The sequence below is a fragment of the Leuciscus leuciscus genome (assembly GCF_965113295.1).
Source record: "Leuciscus leuciscus genome assembly, chromosome: 20".
NCBI classification, from domain to species: domain Eukaryota; kingdom Metazoa; phylum Chordata; class Actinopteri; order Cypriniformes; family Leuciscidae; genus Leuciscus; species Leuciscus leuciscus.
The window spans coordinates 18,818,403-18,837,514 of NC_138744.1; the positions used below are offsets into that span (position 1 = coordinate 18,818,403).

A 19,112-nucleotide genomic window follows, 5' to 3' on the forward strand; every position below is an offset into this window, starting at 1 on the left:
TTTTCTTCAGTAAACCCAGAGTTTCTTTCGGTCTCCTCCCCTTTTTAAAGAGGAAGTGGTGTTTAAACACCTCATTACTTCTTTCAGTACATTTTTATTAATAAAATTAATCTTTTATTAATAAATAAAATATTGCTTTTTTTTTTTTTAAATAAGATGAAGTCTATATAACTCCTTAACTGGCAACTGAAAACACAGTAGTAGATTAGAGTTACATAATGTAGTTCTAAACAAATTCAACAGAATTAAACTGTGGCATTTACTGGAAATCACTGAACTGTTCATCTGTGCAACAGAAGTGGATGGACCGTCCTCCTGCTGTTCTTCCACACTCTGGGGGCGCGGGGAGAGATAAGAATACCCGTTTATACTTAGATTTAAACTTAGATTTAGACTTAGATTTAGACTTAGATTGAAAAGTAGCTTTCCTGTAGCTCAGTGGTAAGAGCACTGCGTTAACAACGCAAGGTTGTGGGTTTGATCCCAGGGGATTGCACATACCTATGTATAAATGTATAGGATAATGCAATGTAAGTCGCTTTGGATAAAAGCGTCTGCCAAATGCGTAAATGTAGATTCTATAGGCTACTCCACGTGAAAAAATGTGAATGTGTAGACACATAATATTAACATTACCTCTGTAGCAGCAGAAATACTCTGTAGCTCTTTATCCCCATGTGATGAGCATTTGGTTGAGTACACTTTATAACACTATTTGTCATAATTTCTGGTGTATTGAGTAGGCGACTTACAACTGCCTGTGGTTCTGTTGGGACAGGAGGCTCCAAAAGACAGATATTACCATCAGAATCTATTGGGACCAACAAAAATCCTAACCCAAAGTAAAATAAATGGAAATATAAAAAATAGCCTATATAAAATATAACACATATGTAAACCTCTTACATTTTATGAAGGATCTTTGGGAGTGACTGGCTCTGAAGTCCGTCCAGGAATTCCCTCAGCTGTAAATGCTACTGCACTGCTAGACACTGGATGCTTTAGTTATTTAATATGTCACATGTTTGTAAAGCCAGGTAGCCTACACCCATACTATGCTCAAGCCTTACTTGACTGAATTATGTTTTTATATTTAATTTTCAGCTGCTGCCATGTTCTTTTAATACCTGCAGGATTGCCCCTACATGAAAATTAAAATTAGGTTGAATAACATACTGTTCTTCCAGTTTCACCTCTGATATTATAACAGTTGGGCAAGTTACTTGTATTACTAACTACAAATGACATCTTCAACATTGTAATTAGATTAATGAAATAATGACTATCTTTAGAAATTATTGGTCTACTTATTACTAATTACTAAATCCCATGTCAACCTTAAACACTTGAACAATACAAGGAGAGACAAGAAACAGCACTTTTAATGCTTTCAAATAAACAATATACAATTGCATGAATTATTCTTGAATTGACCAAAGTGTGTAGAGGGAGAAGGTTACATTAAAAATATAACTTAAAAATGTATGTTAAATAGCCTATACAGAATTGATCTATAGTCTAATACAATTACATCAGATTTAACTTTAAATTACAGAAGAATTAAGAGTAATCCCTTTAATTAAATTACAGTATTTAGATTACTTAGTAATTAATTACACCCAACACTGTATAACAGTAATTAAAATGTGAAGAAATATGCAGACCTCTTTTTGTCTGGCGCTGTTGCCATGGTGACTCATAATATCTGTGATCCATTGATAATGGCTTTTTATAGTTGTGGTGCACGCGCTTAACTCAGAGTCAGTCAACTCAGAGTTGATTGAACTAACTCATTTCAGCTGTTCTGAAACCAAAAACTCAGAGTTTCCCATCTCAGGGTAAGTCAACTCAGAGTTCAAGTTTTAACTCAGAGTTGGTTGAACCTCTTTATTGAAACAGGCCCCTGGTGTGTTTCCCATGCTTGTTCCTGTGTTCCTCGTGCCGTTTTTGGATCTTCCTGTCTTCGTCGTGTCTTCCTGGATTTCTGCACTCTTCACGGAATCATCAAGCACTTCACGAGGGATCCACTGGATTACTGCACCAGCACCTGTTGCCCACCGAGGTCCCTGCGTCACCACACCATCAGCGTTTGTGTCCGCCCACCTGTCCAGCTGTGTTGGCGTTCATCTGTGTGCTGTGTTTCTGACCATCTGAGTGTTTTCAATAAAGAGCGTTGTTGCATATACATCCTGTCTGTCATCCGTTACAATCACATCACACATTCATCAACAGTTCGCAGTCAAAAGTTTACGTACACTTTGCAGAATAAACTGCTTCATCAGGGTAGTACTAAATAAAAAGAGAACATATACACTTTTGTGATCCCTCTAATTGCTAAAATTATTAACATTTTGCAGATACTGAAAGATGTATATAAACTTTAAAGCACAACTGTATATCTATCAATTTCATTCATTTGAGCCAAATATAATAATGGACTGGATCTGTTTTATAAACAAATGTTTTCCTTCTGTTTTGTTTTTTTCTCAAGGTATTTTTTCTGACTTTTCTGCCTCTTTGGAACATTTCCATTCACATTTACTCTGGAGAGCTTCTGGGACATTGACATAAACAGCACTTTCCAACAACTTCAAAAAAATTGGTGACATGATTTTGGTTTTCTCGTTTTTGTGCCTTTTGGATTTCTTCAGTTTTGGTTTTGTTTTTAGACAAACTTATATTCACTGTAATGCTGGAGTAAGCATTTTGTCCTGTTTAATGTTGGTGCTATGTATAGTGTGCTATGTTAATATTAGTTTATGTATTAAATGTACGTAGAGGGTTTTAAATTGAATTTGTGTTGATTGTAACTAGGTTAAGATTTTTTTAATTCAAATTTGAAATAAATTGCAACTTTATTATACTTTTTTTTTATTACAAATGTATTTAATTATATAATAGTGTACATGTATATTACATTAAAGTATATTTTAGTCCACATTAATTGCTTGTCAGTATATTTGGAAGTACACTTTTATCATATTTCAAAGTTCAAATAAAAATGTTTTAAAGTACCACTTAAGTTGTTCCAAAAAAGCACTCTTAATTTCAACTAATTGCTTTTAATTTGAGCTTAATCTGTGATACATTTTAAATCAATTACATGCAATACGTTTGTCGAAAACATTACACTTAATTCACATTTAAATGTATTGTTAACTGACATTAAAGTATATTTTAGTTCACATGAATTGCTTGTCAGTTCATTAAACTACACTTTATATTTTAAATACACTGAAAGTACTTATTAAATATGTATTAAAGTCACATTTGTTTTAAAAAAAGCATTCAAAAGTTCAACTAAGTGCATTTAATATGAACTTAATTTGTGATACATTTGAAATTAAATGCAAATAAAATGCACTTAAGCTGTGAAAAAATTACATTTAATTCACACTTAAGTGTATTGTTAACTGACATTAAAGTACATTTTAGTTCACATTAATTGCTTGTCAGTGCATTGAGCAGTGCACTTTAAATCAATTTTAAAGACACTAGAAGCAATTATGAAAGTAAATATAAAGTTGTATTAAAGTCCCACTTAAGTGGTACCAAAAAATCACTCTTAATGACAACTTATTGCATTTTATTTCAACTTAATATGTGATATATTTCAAATCAATTATACTTAATGCGCATTCAGACCGGTGAAAACATTGCATTTGAGTTACACTTAAGTGTATACATTTAAAGTATATTATTTGTATAAGTAGTACACTTTATAAAAGTACACTAAAGTGCTTTTTTTTTCACAAGGGCTTCCAATGTGTCCCTTTGCCCTCATGGTTTGCATCAGATATTTAAGATATAGAAATAGAGGAATTTCTGTGTAATTAGTATGTTGTCACTGCAATTGCTACATTTTCACAAGTCTTAGCAATGGTTGACGTCACAGTAAGTACCAATTCATGCTATTTTACCGCCATCTACTGTTTTAAAAGCCAAGAGCACGATGACTTCAAGCAGCAGGATTAAACAGAGCCGTTTGAATAAAGCTGTGAAAACGGTTTATATAGAACCTAACTTCTTAATCACTGATTTCACTTAACCTCATCCTTTCTGTTCAAACTGAATTAGCCCTCGTATCATTGCTCCAGTATCGTGTTAATTCAATAAGGCAAGGTATGTAGAAGGAACAGAATTCATTCACCTTGGTCATCTTCAACTATCTTCAAACTTAAAACTGTGGAATCTGATAAAAACATATACATTTATAAATTATATATATATATATATATATATATATATATATATATATATATATATATATATATATATATATATATATATATATATATAAAGACATCAATAGCACATTATTCTTAAACTCCACACCTCACTAAAGCCACTAAATTTTCAACTGGTCAGACTTAGTATGCTGGTTAATAGACTGTTTAATTTAGAAACAGTCAGTACAAACTATAATTTGTTTGCACTTTATTAAAAAAAAAACCCACAAAAACAAAACCACTCAAATCAGTTGGAATTGTGCGTTTTTATTTTGTAATTTTTAATAGTAAGTTGTAGAGCGACAAAGCGTGATGCTAATGTAGGACCTCAAAATGCTAAAGGAAAAAAGGTCACATGATTCAGAGGCGCACTCTGAATGACCTTTCATCCTCCAGCGGGCAACAAGAAAACATCAAAATAGGATAATATATTATGAGGTACTCTACAAAAGGTGGGGAGTTCATGAATCGAAGGTAACAGCGAACGTTTAGATCTTTCCGGGGAAGCTTCCATCCTCAATCTGTCCATCCCATTTCTCCACCTGAAGAAAGGAGAGAACCAAAACAAGAACACATTGTATTTTAAATATAATCCCGCAGCCCTTCATCTCTTATCACATTTCACAGTCATTGCATAAAAGGAAAGGAAAAGAGCAACTACATCAGGTTATATATTTGAAAATTGTTGACTTAAATCCTGAAATTTTAGGGAGGATCATGTGTTTTGTGACTTCAGATAATGTACTGTACATTACTTCATTAAGTGTTCTTTACTTAAACTAAGCTGCTTCTCTACACTCCTAAAGTTTTGAAAAGGGGCCATTTCATTATCAGGCTGGTCAGGCTGAATGACATCTTACTCTGGTTTATAAAAAATAATAATAATTAACTTCCGAATCTCTCAATATTTTGGTGACTAATGAACGTCTGCAGCATTAATCTATGGTGAAATACCAAAACTATTGGATGGATCTCCAGTAATACTGACGTTTGCAAGCACTTCTTCGAAGTATGCTATTACACAGCCACATTTTCTAAGGGTAAAAACAGAATGAGTCATGGAGGTTCTTGTACATTTAAACAGACAAACTTTACCACGTTTAATATACTAAAAAACATTTTTTAAAGGCTAATACCCTGTCATAGCCACACTTGAGAGATTATGTATGAAAGCAATAAATACTATTTTGTGGAGTTTTTGGCACTTCCTTGAGGTTTATTTTCTGAAATAGTATGCAGGTGAACTCATTTTCAGCTTCCTTTCTTGCAAATATGTTAAAGATTTAAAAAAGAAACAAAAGATTTGAAATGGCAGACCGTCAAAGATATTTGCTTATGATTTTATGTCTGATAAACTCTGCTTGCTGTAGTTATTGTATTATATAAGTGGATGATGTACACACTACCATTCAAATATGTGAAATGAATTAATACTTTTACACAAAGACTTTAACAAGTATCCATTCAGGAATTGACAAGATATTGGTCAAAAATGACAAAGACACTGGTTCTCATTCACTAACCATGTCCACACCAAAAAAACATTCTAAATTTACGAAAAAATTTAGGAACAACAAAAACCACTCGTATGCAAAAAACAAACAAAAAAACACATACTCTTGGTGGCCTTATAAACATGTTTAGATAAAATTTTATACATATATATAGATCATGCCAGTTCAGTATTAGGCAAGGTCACTTTGTAAAGAAACTATGCGCCTATAGACTGAGCACGTAATACTCATGCGCATGATGTCACAATTTGTTCTCACAAATTCACTTTTTTTTTTTTCATGGAAACAACGGTATGGTTTTCAAAAACTTGCACTTTAAAACCAGTTTTCCAAAGTGTGTTTTCAGGCCCTTAAAATGCTATTGTGTAAATGAAAGACCAAAATGCATAAAAAGTTTTCAGTTTACAGTCATGTAAACGGCCCCCTAGAAAAATTATTTAATGTTATAACGAAATTCATTGCATACGATGTGTTGTGAATTAGAGCAGAAATTTTTTGTGAGAAGTTCCTGTGCACATAAACATGTATAATCCACAATCCAATTATTAGTGAATGAGACCACTGTCTCAAATAGGGATGGGACGGTATGAAGATTTCATATCACGATTATAGTGACCAAAATTACCGTGATTATCAATATTATCACGGTTTTGTTAAAACGAGATGAAAGTGTTCAAAAAGAACTGATGCTCACACTAAAAACAGTTTAATATTTGAAAATCAACAAACAACAAATAAAACAAGCAGCTCTATGCACTTTTTCAAGCAAGATTATATTCTGTGGCATTTCCTTCCTTATAATGACCGTCGTCAATAGCAACACATTATAACAGCGCACATCCATGTATCGCAACGGACGCGCATGCGCTCTCTCGTTTCATTCAAATACAACTTGCCGTCTTGCGTCTCCGTTCTTGGGCGATTGTTTTGTACGCTGTACAAAATGGATTTATAAACAGGTAAGATTTAAAACATTAATCTCAATTCAATATGTCCCCGTAATTGTGTGGTAAAAAAAAATAGGTGTAATAGGTGTACAATGATATTGTTTGAACTTGTTCGCTCGTCTTTGGCTCAAAGCCACTTGCTGCGAACTTTTATTCGCGGAAGCTTCACGTTTATTTCAAGTGAGTGAGATAAAATATTTCAACTCAAAACAACATTTTGTGCCCAATTATTTCCCAGACGTAGTGTTTGGTAAGTTAACTTGCCTTGCGTTCGCTATAAAACAGTGGGTGATGGTCACACAAGACGACTCGGCAGATTTGAAGTGTTTCCCCCATACTGTATTGACCATCCTCGATTAAGTTTCACTCAGGACTTTTGTAAAAGCCAAAATATGACCACACCTCAGATTTGGTCCTCTTAAAAGGCTGAAAAATCTCCTGAGCACGGCCACTGCCTTTCGCCATTCCTTCTTGAATAAAAAAACAACAACATTGCGCGCTGTGCCTGCTGCTGGCTGGACAGGATTTACAGTGAGTTATTAAAATCGCGATAATCAAACACGGTTTTAATGGTAATTCAATTTTGAACGATAATACTAACCGTCAGTACATTTTATCGTGGTTTATAGTGAAACCGGTAATCGTCCCATCCCTAGTCTCAAACGATTTCCAATTCAAATAAATGCTTTTTTTACTTTCTATTCAAAGAATCCTGTAAATACATAGTTACACAAAATATAGAGAAGAATTGATTTATGTGACACTGAAGACTAGAGTAATGGTTGCTGAAAATTCAACTTTGCCATCACAGGAATTTTTTTTACATTAAAATCAATGAAATAAATAAATCTGCTTGGTGAGCAGAAAAATCTTATTTCAAAAACATTAACATTGAACACAAGTGTAATTAAAGTGTAGGAGAAAACAGTAGCAGTATTAACATTAAGTGGCATGGCATCTAACGAACAGAAGCCACTGGTATATGCCGCTATTCAAGTGGCACAACCGATTTTCATTGGCATGTGCCAGTAAAACTTGTGACATGCCGATGGATTTCGTCATGTGCCGCTGACAATGTTGCGGAACATGTCGCCGTATGTTGTGACACCTCCAGTGGTGACTGACAGATGAGTTGAGCAGCTATAGTGTTGAAATTTAGGCCTCGATTACACTGCAGGTCTTGATTTTCAAGGTCCGATTTTTTTGACCGTCCATTTACACGTTCTTTCAACTGTGACCCATATCCAATTCATGTGTTTACATTTGCCATACTATCTGAAACATCGTGCATGCTTAAAGGGTTAAATTCTCTTGCACAGATGGGTGGACACGAAATATGCTTGCTCTGCGATTTATGCGAAGTTCGCCAAACATCACCATAATTTTGAGGCGAAGGAGGATGAAAAGTGCCATCATTGCACATATGCTTCAGTTATTGTGTGTGAGAGAGATCTTAGGACTGGTGGGAGCATATTGTGTTTAAATATTAGCTTTAAGGAGGAGCAGTGGGTCCGAAATTTTGTTGTGTACAACAATATGTTGTGTCAACGTTTTTTCACATTCCTCTCCTACGACGACACAATGTTTCGTCGGGCCATCCGTCCCTTTGCAGATGCACGTCGGGGTTTCTCTCGTCATTAAACCACGGAGACGTTGCCTAATGCCTCAGAAAATCTGATCTGCCTGTTTACATGACAGTCGCATTGGCACATATCCGATTTATTTCCACATATGAATGAGGCCTGAAACCAATCTCGAAATATCTGAATGCATGCGTTTTTTTCCTGTTTACACTGTCATAGAACATATCAGATCTGTGTCACATGAGCAAAAAAATCGGAATTGGGTCACATTTCACTGACAGTGTAAACGAGGCCTTAAGGCCAATTTATACTTCTGCGTCGAGTGTACGCCGTAGTGTACGTCGTAGGGTACGCACGTAGGCGACGCCGTCGTGAGCATTTATACTTCTGCGAATGTCTGTGTTGCTCTGCAGTTACACCGCCGAAACGCTAGTTGGCGCGGGTGGGTTTTAATGTTCCAGTTCCACTGTGTTTACATTCCTCGCGGCTGTTTTGAGTTTAGGTTTCAACGAGCAATGGCGACTGAAGGAGTCATACAGATGACTGTATTTCCGCACTTCTTCAAGCAATCTCTCGGTCACTTGGTCTATTTCCATGGCTCTTCACTGATCTTCGGAATTTAAAAATGGCGGGCGGGCGCTGCAGAGTGCAGAAGATCATTCCGGAAATGCATAGGAGGAAACGCGATGCTATCCAGCCGACCAATCACAGATCTTGCGGTCCGCGTCGCCGCGACGCGTAGTTACATTTTTTAGGAGGTGCGCGTCAGGGTACGGCGAAGGGTACGACGTATGGTACACGTCAATGCGTATGCTACGCCGTACCTTCTACGCGAACCCGACGCAGAAGTATAAATTGGCCTTTAGTGATAAAAGAAAGTATCAATTAAACGCATTTACAAATCGGAAATCTTTTTCAAACATGTAGTCAGTTTGAGGCACATCTATATTTGAGTGGCATGTATGCAATATGAATGTTGTGTAATACCAGTATTACATGTTGTTGATCACGCATACTGCCCATTCTAAGAAACACACAAAATAAATCTATCATGAGTCACTACAAATACCACATTAAATCGCATCCATTATTGTAAACCTGCATGCAGTATAAGTAAGTGTAATATTGGCCAGTGCAAGACAAACCAAAACTTACACCAGTTGAGGAAGTACGCAGCTGGTGTATTTGTTTGTGAGTTAGACGGATCTCTTTATGTGGTTAGTGGTTCTCATCTATGGCTTTACTATTTCGCAAATAATGTTATGGAATTATGTCATAAGAAATAAAAACCATTTTTAACAGTATGATCATGCATTCTCTCTGGAGATGCCTAAATGTTTTGATAAAGTACTTGACTTGCTGTATCCACATTATAATAGACATTTAGTTTACTATAACATCTACAGACCTACATTACTCTGCTTTGTGAAGAGCCGGTGTAAAGGTCCAGCACACTTCTGAATGGTTGGTGCCAGTTTTCATAATGCATTTTGGAATAGTAGGCATCACTTTATAATGGTGTGGTATTTTCTCTCATGGTATTTTACAACATGAAATTCCTTATTGGTAAGTGTCCATTTGTGATGGCACACCCCTTCCAGTTTAATTTTTTTAGTTGTGGACAGGCACCTATCTAAGTAGTGTCTATGTTCTTTTATAATTCCAAATGACTCAGCTGAACTGTCAATCCTATGCAAATAGAAAAAAAAAAACGTGTGGAGTTATAAAAACAACTGTATATACAATATGTATTTAAATACATTTAAAAAAGAAAAAACGTGTTATAATAAAAATAGAGGGGTTGGTGATGTCAGCAAAAAGAAAATGTATTTCAGAGGTAGTAATTGTTTTGAATGAAATGCACACTGATGAATGAAGTCTACTCAATCTGGATTTGATGCTGACTACAGTGTTATAACTTGGTTATTCATACAGAAGCATTTTCAGACTCACCCAGCTCATTGGACACAGGCTCTTGTAGACTCTCTGATACCAGTCGCAGGGAGAAGTTTCCTGCCCTTTGCTTGACAAAGCCTTATTACACCTGTGAAAGTCTGACAGAAAGAAACAACAGTAAGTAATCTGCACTGAAATCAGCCAGAAATAGTCCATAGTCTACAACCCAGGCATCCGCCACAAGTTACTCAATTCATAATGTGTTTTGAAAAGGTCAAACAATCAATAGATTCATTATAGCTAATAACTTTAGATGTTTGTTGCAACCCAGCTTTACCGCCGATGTGACCTTGACTAAAACGCTTAAATCCAGGGTGCTCCAAGGGAACTATTTGTGAGATCAGTATACTATTAATAATCACAGTTGAAAAGCATCTAAGGATCATAGTCATTCTGATGATTTTGTACAGGTCTGTGTGTAAAGAACTTCTCACTTTCATTAGTGATGCATTTGGTTATAGATTAGCTGCCCAACGTTTGAAAGCACTTGTCATCATTTTGAGTACAAATATGGTTCATATAATATTTTCTACTGTACTTACCTAGGTAATTTTGGAAACAGTTTCGTGTCTGATTAGTGTTTGGAAAACGGGCATCGAATGGAGCCGTTCTGTAGTTCTTGATCTTGTCCTCAATAACATCAGCCATCTTCAGTCGCAGATAATGGGTCTGCGTGACATAAACATTCACAGATCGACAACATTACCAAAGCAGCAAAATTAAAGTGCACAATGGGGCCTGAGCTGCTCAAATGCCGTTGTTGGTCAGGGTAATAAAACATTTGAGAGTGACATTCATAGTCACGGTTTGAACTGACGCCAGCCAGAGTCTCATCATACGAGGCTTAAAACTAGCTTGTTATACATTAAACGAGCTCTTTTAATTTTCAAAGAGTAATTGTAAGGAATAGTGAAATTGTAAACGCGTTAAATATGTTTAAAATAGGCTTAAAACGGCAGATATATTAACTCAAGTAACATAACCTTGGTAACGTTAACCGGCGTAAATAGCCCGCTTGCTAACTCGCTAACTCAAATGAACCGTTCTCGTAAACCGCCCGTTGATATTTCATTCATTTTTACAATAGAGTAAAAGTAAAGCGTTTCAACAAACCATACACAAGATAAACAATTGCACGAAAACGTGGACAAAACAAATATAAATATTGAGGCCTACCTCTTGCTGTGCCCTTATAGTAACGTCCTCTCGTCTCAAAAGACTTTCTAACCGCACTGAATTGTGGGAAGTCAAAGTATGTGGGGGGAGCATGAGGATGAGGCAAGGCGGGGCTTACGAGACCTATATTAGTAGGTCTATTTATTATTTACACAATTCATTTATGAACGTCCCTCTTGTGTTTATTCGAATCATTAAATAATAATAGTAGTAGTATGAAACGATAATATAAAATATTAATTATAGGCTACTGTGTCAGTAATATTAATAAAATAATAATTGCAATATACAATAAAAATGGGGGCGTTAAAATAATGACAAACTAATATTGACATTTAACAGTTACCATTTTAGCAGACTAAACACTGGAGAGCAAAAAAGAGCATGATACGAATAGTGGCTGTAAATCATAAAGTGGAAAAAGGCCTTGAGCATAGTTGTATGGTCAGAACCTTTCCATCTCTGTAAAGAATGTTTCTTTTAGTATTTATATATTTTTGTAATTAATCCATTGTCTGGAGCAGGGTATTCATTTATTTCTGAATATGTTTTATTTATATATTGTGAGCTTTGTGTTGTAGTTGTGTATACAATGGAGCATTTTTTCTTTAGGCTATTATTTTCTGACAAATGTATTGTTTTTTGCAGTTGTAGCTTTAATAAATCAATAATGATCTGTTAAGAAATCCGTGCACAGCACCTAGACTATGGGATGAATATAGTATTGTGCAAGCACTATAATCCATGAACTTTTACTATCTACAACCAAATGCCTTTCAACTTGCGTGTGCAAAATTCAAAATTGAATGAATGTGTAGCAATTTGTACAAATAGAGACATTTTTGTGAATACAAATGTTTTCTTTTGTATTAGTGTATCATAATTTGCGCATGCAACATGTGGGTTTGTGGATCAGGTGACACGCGTGCATCCATTTACCTCTTTTCTGAGTCAATCTCATTTGATTCGTTAGGGAATTTCTTTTCGCTTTTTTAAAAGCATTTCACAACCCACACACAAACAACTACAAATTAATAGGCCTGGTGCTAATTATTAATGTGTGCACAACTACCCATTTATTTGACAAATTCACAAATGTGCGTCACGACATTTAAACTAGTACAACTTGTGTGTGCAAAATCCAGAAATGCATGAATGTGCTGCATTTTGTACAAATAGACATACAGGGTTCTCAAGTCTCACGCATTGGCCGTGAGACACACACAATTCAACCAACTCACGCTCACACGCCACACCGTGTATTTCTCACGCTGAAAAGGCAATGCCAACCAAGTTGTCCTGCAAGCTTTATATATAACGTTGTATACGAGGCGCAGGCACACAAAGTGCAGTTTCCTGCCGCAGCACGTATCTCGGCCAGATTGCGTTCGTTACTAGGCAACATAGATGCGCGAACACACGGAAGTTGACGGAACATTCTCGGCCACCGTACGTTCGTTACTAGGTAACCAACAACATCGCGCGAACACACGTCGTGATGGAGAAGGTAAGTTTGAAGAAAGCTCGTCTAACATTTTTAGGCTAGAACATTTAATATATAGCCCATCGTATACATTATTATTGATGCAGTCAAAAACTCTACAACTTCTTTGCAACCAGGCCAGAAGCTTTGGCTCAGTTTGGCTAGCTTACGTTATCTGAAACTAAGGGAAATGTTAGTGGGTATGGGAAGGAATGAAGATGTATTTCTTCATTTTATTTTAAATTATATATTATACTGTATTAATAGTCTTTCTAGTTACATTAAGGCTACATGTTATAAGTGCTCATCCCCTAACCGCATGTGATCTCACTCCAAGCTTTTGATAAAACTTGAGAACCCTGGACATAGTTGGTACAAAACCTCGATTTTGTATTGTTGCATGCTCATATTCTGAGCTACATTAAGTAAGATGTGCATTTGTGGATCCGGTGACACGCGTGCATTCATTGACTCTTTCTGAGTCGATCATATTTGATTCATTTGGATTTTAAGACTTTCATTTAGCAGGTTTAGCCTGGCACGATCCACACACAGCTGTCTGAGAAAACCTGCTACCACTAGATGGCAGTATGTGCTAAAACAGACAACGGCACCGTAATCAAGCGTTCTTTTCTCATACGCTTCATGTGTTTTCTTAATTAGCTGGGGCAATATGATTGTCTGCTGTAAATAAAATGTCATATGCTTGGAATAATACGAATACATTCATATCTCATTTAATAATACGAAAATAATGTTCTTGATTTGTAATTTTAATGTTATGTATAATAGCCTACACATTTGAACATTGTATCATATATTGCTGCCACAATAACGGCCCACTTCAAATGTTTCACGGTTTTTCTCTTTCTTTTTGTACGCTGAGGTGGAGTTGTGATGAAGTATTGTTATTGAGAAAAACACTGATATTCTGGATTCGGATGGCAATAAAATCACAGACTAACCCCTGTAAATGTTGAAAATACCTTACAACCCCATGAGAAACAATTACCGTCCAGATAGGGCTTTTGACATTATTTTTTGGAACAAAAAAGTTACATAGTGTCCCTTTGAAAAAAATGAGTCAATACATCATTAATCCTTCTTCCAAAACATGTTTTGTCTTACCCCGATTCACTGTGGTAAGCCTATTATAAGTGTTTATATTTTAGACCAGGGGGGATGGTTTTCACGGGAAATTGCAGACTAGCATCATATCTGTCATAATATCCATAAACAGAGAAAAGTTGCTCCGGCTACTTTGTGTGCATGTTGTGGGAGTGGCATAGGTTAGTTGTCCCATCGGGTGAGAAAGGTTGACATGGAGTATGCTAAAGCTTGAACGTCCTGGGAATCACTCATTTAAAAAATAAAATAAAAAACAGAACAGAGGGGAGAGTCTGCTGGCAAAAAGAAAAACTCGACAGAGCTCGTAATAAAACAAGAATCAACATTGGCTTGCCTTTTCAAACATTTTGTTCACAGGTTATTGAACAGATAAACTGCCATATGTAGCTCTCTAACAGAGTTCATTTTAAAGCATTATGTGCCTCCGAAACTTTCATCCGTCCAAAAAAAACAAAAAACAAATCAGGTTCGATTTTCTGCGTTTTTCACGTCCGTAGCAAGTATTTCGAATGTTTTGACAATTCAGAGCCACCGAATCACAAAAGCGGACAAATTTCGGACTCAGTGTGCAAGGGCCTTAAAGGTTGGACTCTGTTTCATTTTTCTTCTTCTTCTTGCAGTGTCCCGTAGGCTACTTTGAGACAAGCGCTGCGAACGGTGAAAACGTGAGCAATGCTGTGGAGGTTCTGCTGGATTTCATCATGAAGCGCATGGAGAGATGTGTGGACAAATCCTGGACACCAACGGCCACAGCACCAGCGACCTGGCAGAGCCGCGGGACACAGACCAGGGCAAGTGTTCCTGCTAATGTAATGATCCTCCCTGTGGGCCTCTGCTTCCAGATGCAGCGAAGGCTCTCTGATCTTCTTCATCATTAGTAGTATACATTTCAGTTTAACTCAGTGGATTTAGAGGATAAGAGACCCTGCGCTGCATTAAACCAGGGGTCGCCACATCCTCACTTAGTTTTTCTCAGAATGGACTAAAGCAACCTACATAGTTATCAAGCTTTCGGCTGGTTACCAGTCTCCACGTTTTGAGAGCACTTTACACCAAATCCTTCATTCAGAACCCTTAATACATAAGATTAGATGTGTATCAAAGGCTTGATTTCTCTCACTGTGTGTGTTTCACTGTTAGTGCACATTTACTGTTAAAACAGTTGTTAGAAAATGAGGTTTGTGCTGATTTCTAAATGAAAACCTCACCTCACAAAATTACATAAATACATTTAAAAAATATACTTTAAACAATTATTGTCATTATTATCTCACCCCGTCATTTGAAACCCATTTGACTTAAAAAACAACAATAGAAATAAGAAAAACGTGATATGAACTTGAAACAATGAGGGTGAATTAATTGTGACAGAATTGTCATTTATTGGTGAACTGTTCCTTTATTAACTTGTGCTGGTTGTCTCCCTCTAGTGGACGGATGGTGAATCGCACGTCCTTCAAATTTGTAGAACACTTTTAAATGTGTTACTATGTTATCTCTAGTCTGGTAGATGTTTCAGACAAATAGAATAAGTATTTAGATGTAATCATATTCATATTTAGATTAGTGGTTTATTTATGTTGTATATTTGCTTAGACATTCTCCAGGTGTTGGTTGTTTTATTATTATTTCTGGACTGGTTCTTGTAGCTTTACTGCCACTTAATTTAATCATGGGATTTGATTTGGAATGTTGTTTAGATCAAATATCCACATCTATACTGTAAATTATGGCTAAAGTTCATACTTTATTTCTCAAAAAGGGGCAGCAAAGGGGCAGCAATCCAACGCTGTATCATCGCCAAACACTGTCTTTTGTGCCAAATACTGAAACTCTATTTGAGATAATAAATATATTTTATTTATTATACTGATGTTGTCATATGCACCCTTTTGAAATGCATTACTTGTGAGCTGACTCATGTTGAAATAGCAATAATCTACATGCTTGACTGATGAAATCTGAAATTGCAGCACAGACCCACAAATTACCCATGGTTTTGTTTTGCACTTTTACTTAAGACATTGGTTGCCTCACAGAGAGTTTCTGTTTTTAGTTTGCCAATGCGCAACTGCTGCCTCCATCAAAGAAAACTAAAAGTACTTGGAAAGAAGTAGAATAAATGAACAGAATGTGTTTTCCCCCCTTTTTGCTTATTACAACATCTATTCTGTTTACTTGACTAATAATAATAAAAATGATGATGTATATAGCACCTTCTGAACTGATACGTGTAAATAAAGAATATTAATCTTGTTGTAATGATGAACCAATAACAGCCACGGAATGTGATGGATAAGGCACATTTAAACTATTTTACAGATTGTTTGGGTCGATTTCCATCCTTTGCAATCAATATTTAAACGATTATAAATTGTAGGGTATAAAAATATCCTGAGAATAGAATTAGGTTCACAGCACCAGAGAGTAATCTTGATGGCACTCGCAAGAAAATGGATAATATAGCTACATAATCAAATTCACAAATATTACACCATTTAAACATTATTAAAAATACATAGGCTACTGAGTTACTAAAACAATCTTCGTCAAAGATGTTACGAACCCCTGTTATTAAAATGCTCGTTGGAAAAGGGGTAAGCAACATAAAAGGACACGTGAGGCAAAGTGCAGTTTAAACATTTATTATAAGGCTAATGAAAGGGATGGTTCGGAGTAAAATCAACCTAGGGTCCTTTGCACCATGACCTCGAGCCAAACATTATAAGGCATTATAACTTGCTGGCCCAGAAAATGCATTAAAGACATTGTTATTATAGTCCAAGTGACTCCAGTGGCTCAATCTTAAGTTTATAAAGCGACGAGAATACTTTTTGTGCGCAAAAACAAAACAAAAATAATGACTTTATTCCACTATTCATTTCCTTCTCTCTGGGCCTCGAGTTTTTTCACGTAGAATAACTGCGTAGCGCATCTGTGTTTTACGTCACACGTAGGCTCACTATTGGCCGACGCTGGTCATGTGTGTGATGCGTGTGACGTACAACACAGAAGCGCTGCGCAGTTGTACTACCTGAAAAAACTCGAGGCCCAGAGAGAAGGAAATGAATAGTGGAATAAAGTCATTATTTTTGTTTTGTTTTTGCGCACAAAAAGTATTCTCGTCATAGCATCATGTCTGTCATAATATCCATAAATAGAGAAAAGTTGCTCCGGCTACTTTGTGTGAAAAGTATTCTCGTCGCTTTATAAACTTAAGATTGAGCCACTGTAGTCACTTGGACTATAATAACAATGTCTTTAATGCATTTTCTGGGCCAGCAAGTTATAATGCATTAGAAGCCTATGGAGGAGTGAGACAGCTCTCAGATTTAATAAAAAATATTTAAATTTGTGTTCCGAAGATGAACCAAGGTCTTACGGGGTTGGAACAACATGAGGGTGAGTAATTACTGACAGAATCTTCATTTTTGGGTGAACTAACCCTTTAACACTTCGAAAATAATAATAATTTGTTGTTATACTACATGGGTGTTTGGCTCGAGGTCATGGTGCATGGTTGATTTTACTCCGAACCATCCCTTGAAAGCCGGGTTTCACCGCTGCGTGCCTCATTCTGTTTCACACTCCGCTTGTATACTCAACAGGAGCCATTAGAGCAACGGGGCACAGGTGTGCAGGGGCGGAGCCTAACTTAATCGTTTCTGTTTCTCATAATTTGGCCTTTTCCTTGCATTGCAATTTTTTTCTTATTCTAAATGCTATCAACATTTGATGTGTTTGGGGAATTTGGCTTACATGTAACATTTTAAATACATTCTGCTGAAATGAACGAAATGACTCGGAAAAAGATTCGTTTATTTTGATGAATGAGATTCAAAGATCCGAGTTAGTAAAATAATCCGAACTTCCCACTACTACACGAAATAAGGATGCGTTACCTCGACAAAATTATCTCGTGGCCACAACTTATTATCACGTTCCCACAAGTTAATGTGTCATGGCCACGACAAAACTAGGTGAACCGAACATGTCCCCTCCCGATGACTGTACAAAGCAACTCATAATGCAAGACTTACTTTCTAGATTTTTATACTGTTGAGCTGCTCCCCTCAGTTCGTTCACAACATGTGGGAACTCTTCCTCAATCTCCTGAAACTCTTGTAATGACAGGGTGAAAAGGCTGCAGGTGGTCAGCGCAGAAACTGTGGCCAACTGCCTTCCACCAAACAGGAAGCTGATCTCTGCAGAAACACAAAACTTCTTAAAATGGTGAGTATGAGGTTGGTTGTTTAAAACACATTGGAGTTTCACAGCAAACATTATCTGACTGACCATCTGATCAATACTGCACACAAAACTGGGAAAACATTTTCTTGATCTGGCAAGCTCTGTAATCTAATTTTGAGCATTTTTTGAGTGTGAAACTCATGTAATTGACGCTGTTCTCACGCTCTCAAACCACACGTCTGATTTCTCATGCAGTGAAAAACACTGCGGAGTAAAGAGGACCCTGATAACGTAGCGACAGACAAGAGGTTCCTTTTGATATGAAACAAATTGCATTTAAAGCAAAAGTTTAAACACCCGCTCTAAGTGTGCATGTTTTGATGTCCAAATGTTCTTGTTCTTAAATATTTCTTAAAAATATATATAGTAGATATTATATATATATATATATATCTATTATGTGTGTGTATGTATGTATATATATAAAAATCAGACAGCTGAAACTAATTAACTAGTCTCAGGTGCCTGATTTTTTTTTTTTTTTTTACATTTTTACCCAGCTCTTTATTTAAGGTTGGATATTTAAGCATGTCCAACTTTATTCGCATTCATACAGTATCAGCATAATGTATATAGCAGATCTCAACTGCTTGATTGCTTGTATTGTTGCAAAATGTAAACTATATTATCTGATAAATTTGACTATCAGAGCCATGCAGAAATTCAGATATTATAAACATTAACATGATTTTCTGTAAAGCTGCTTTGAAACAATGTGTATTTGAAAAGCGCAAAATTTTGACTTGACTAGCACTGCAATGTGGACCAGACTTTATGCCGAACCTCTACACGAGACTACTTCTCAACTGAATAAGTTTAAGTTTCTCATACATCACCTCCCAAAG

General features: G+C 36.2%; 1 protein-coding gene across 1 annotated transcript; it reads right to left on the reverse strand.

Annotated features, from left to right (window-relative positions):
• Positions 1–4,476: 4,476 nt before the first annotated feature.
• On the reverse strand, positions 4,477–11,486 carry cox6b2 (cytochrome c oxidase subunit 6B2). The gene is made up of 4 exons (XM_082149613.1): positions 11,406–11,486; positions 10,772–10,898; positions 10,227–10,327; positions 4,477–4,771 (listed from the first exon to the last, which is right to left on the reverse strand). Exons 2-4 carry the CDS (start codon positions 10,875–10,877, stop codon positions 4,718–4,720), a joined length of 261 nt encoding a protein of 86 aa, XP_082005739.1. The 5' UTR covers positions 10,878–10,898; positions 11,406–11,486; the 3' UTR covers positions 4,477–4,717.
• Between the last annotated feature and the right edge of the window lie 7,626 nt (positions 11,487–19,112).

What these genes read in the sequence shown, in the direction of transcription:
- cox6b2 (XM_082149613.1), bottom strand. Translation starts at nt 10,877, where the DNA reads ATGGCTGATGTTATTGAGGACAAGATCAAGAACTACAGAACGGCTCCA. An exon ending in CTGTTTCCAAAATTACCTAG is followed by an intron (nt 10,328 to 10,771) that starts GTAAGTACAGTA and finishes TCTTTCTGTCAG; the next exon opens with ACTTTCACAGGTGTAATAAG. An exon ending in GCCTGTGTCCAATGAGCTGG is followed by an intron (nt 4,772 to 10,226) that starts GTGAGTCTGAAA and finishes TCCTTTCTTCAG; the next exon opens with GTGGAGAAATGGGATGGACA.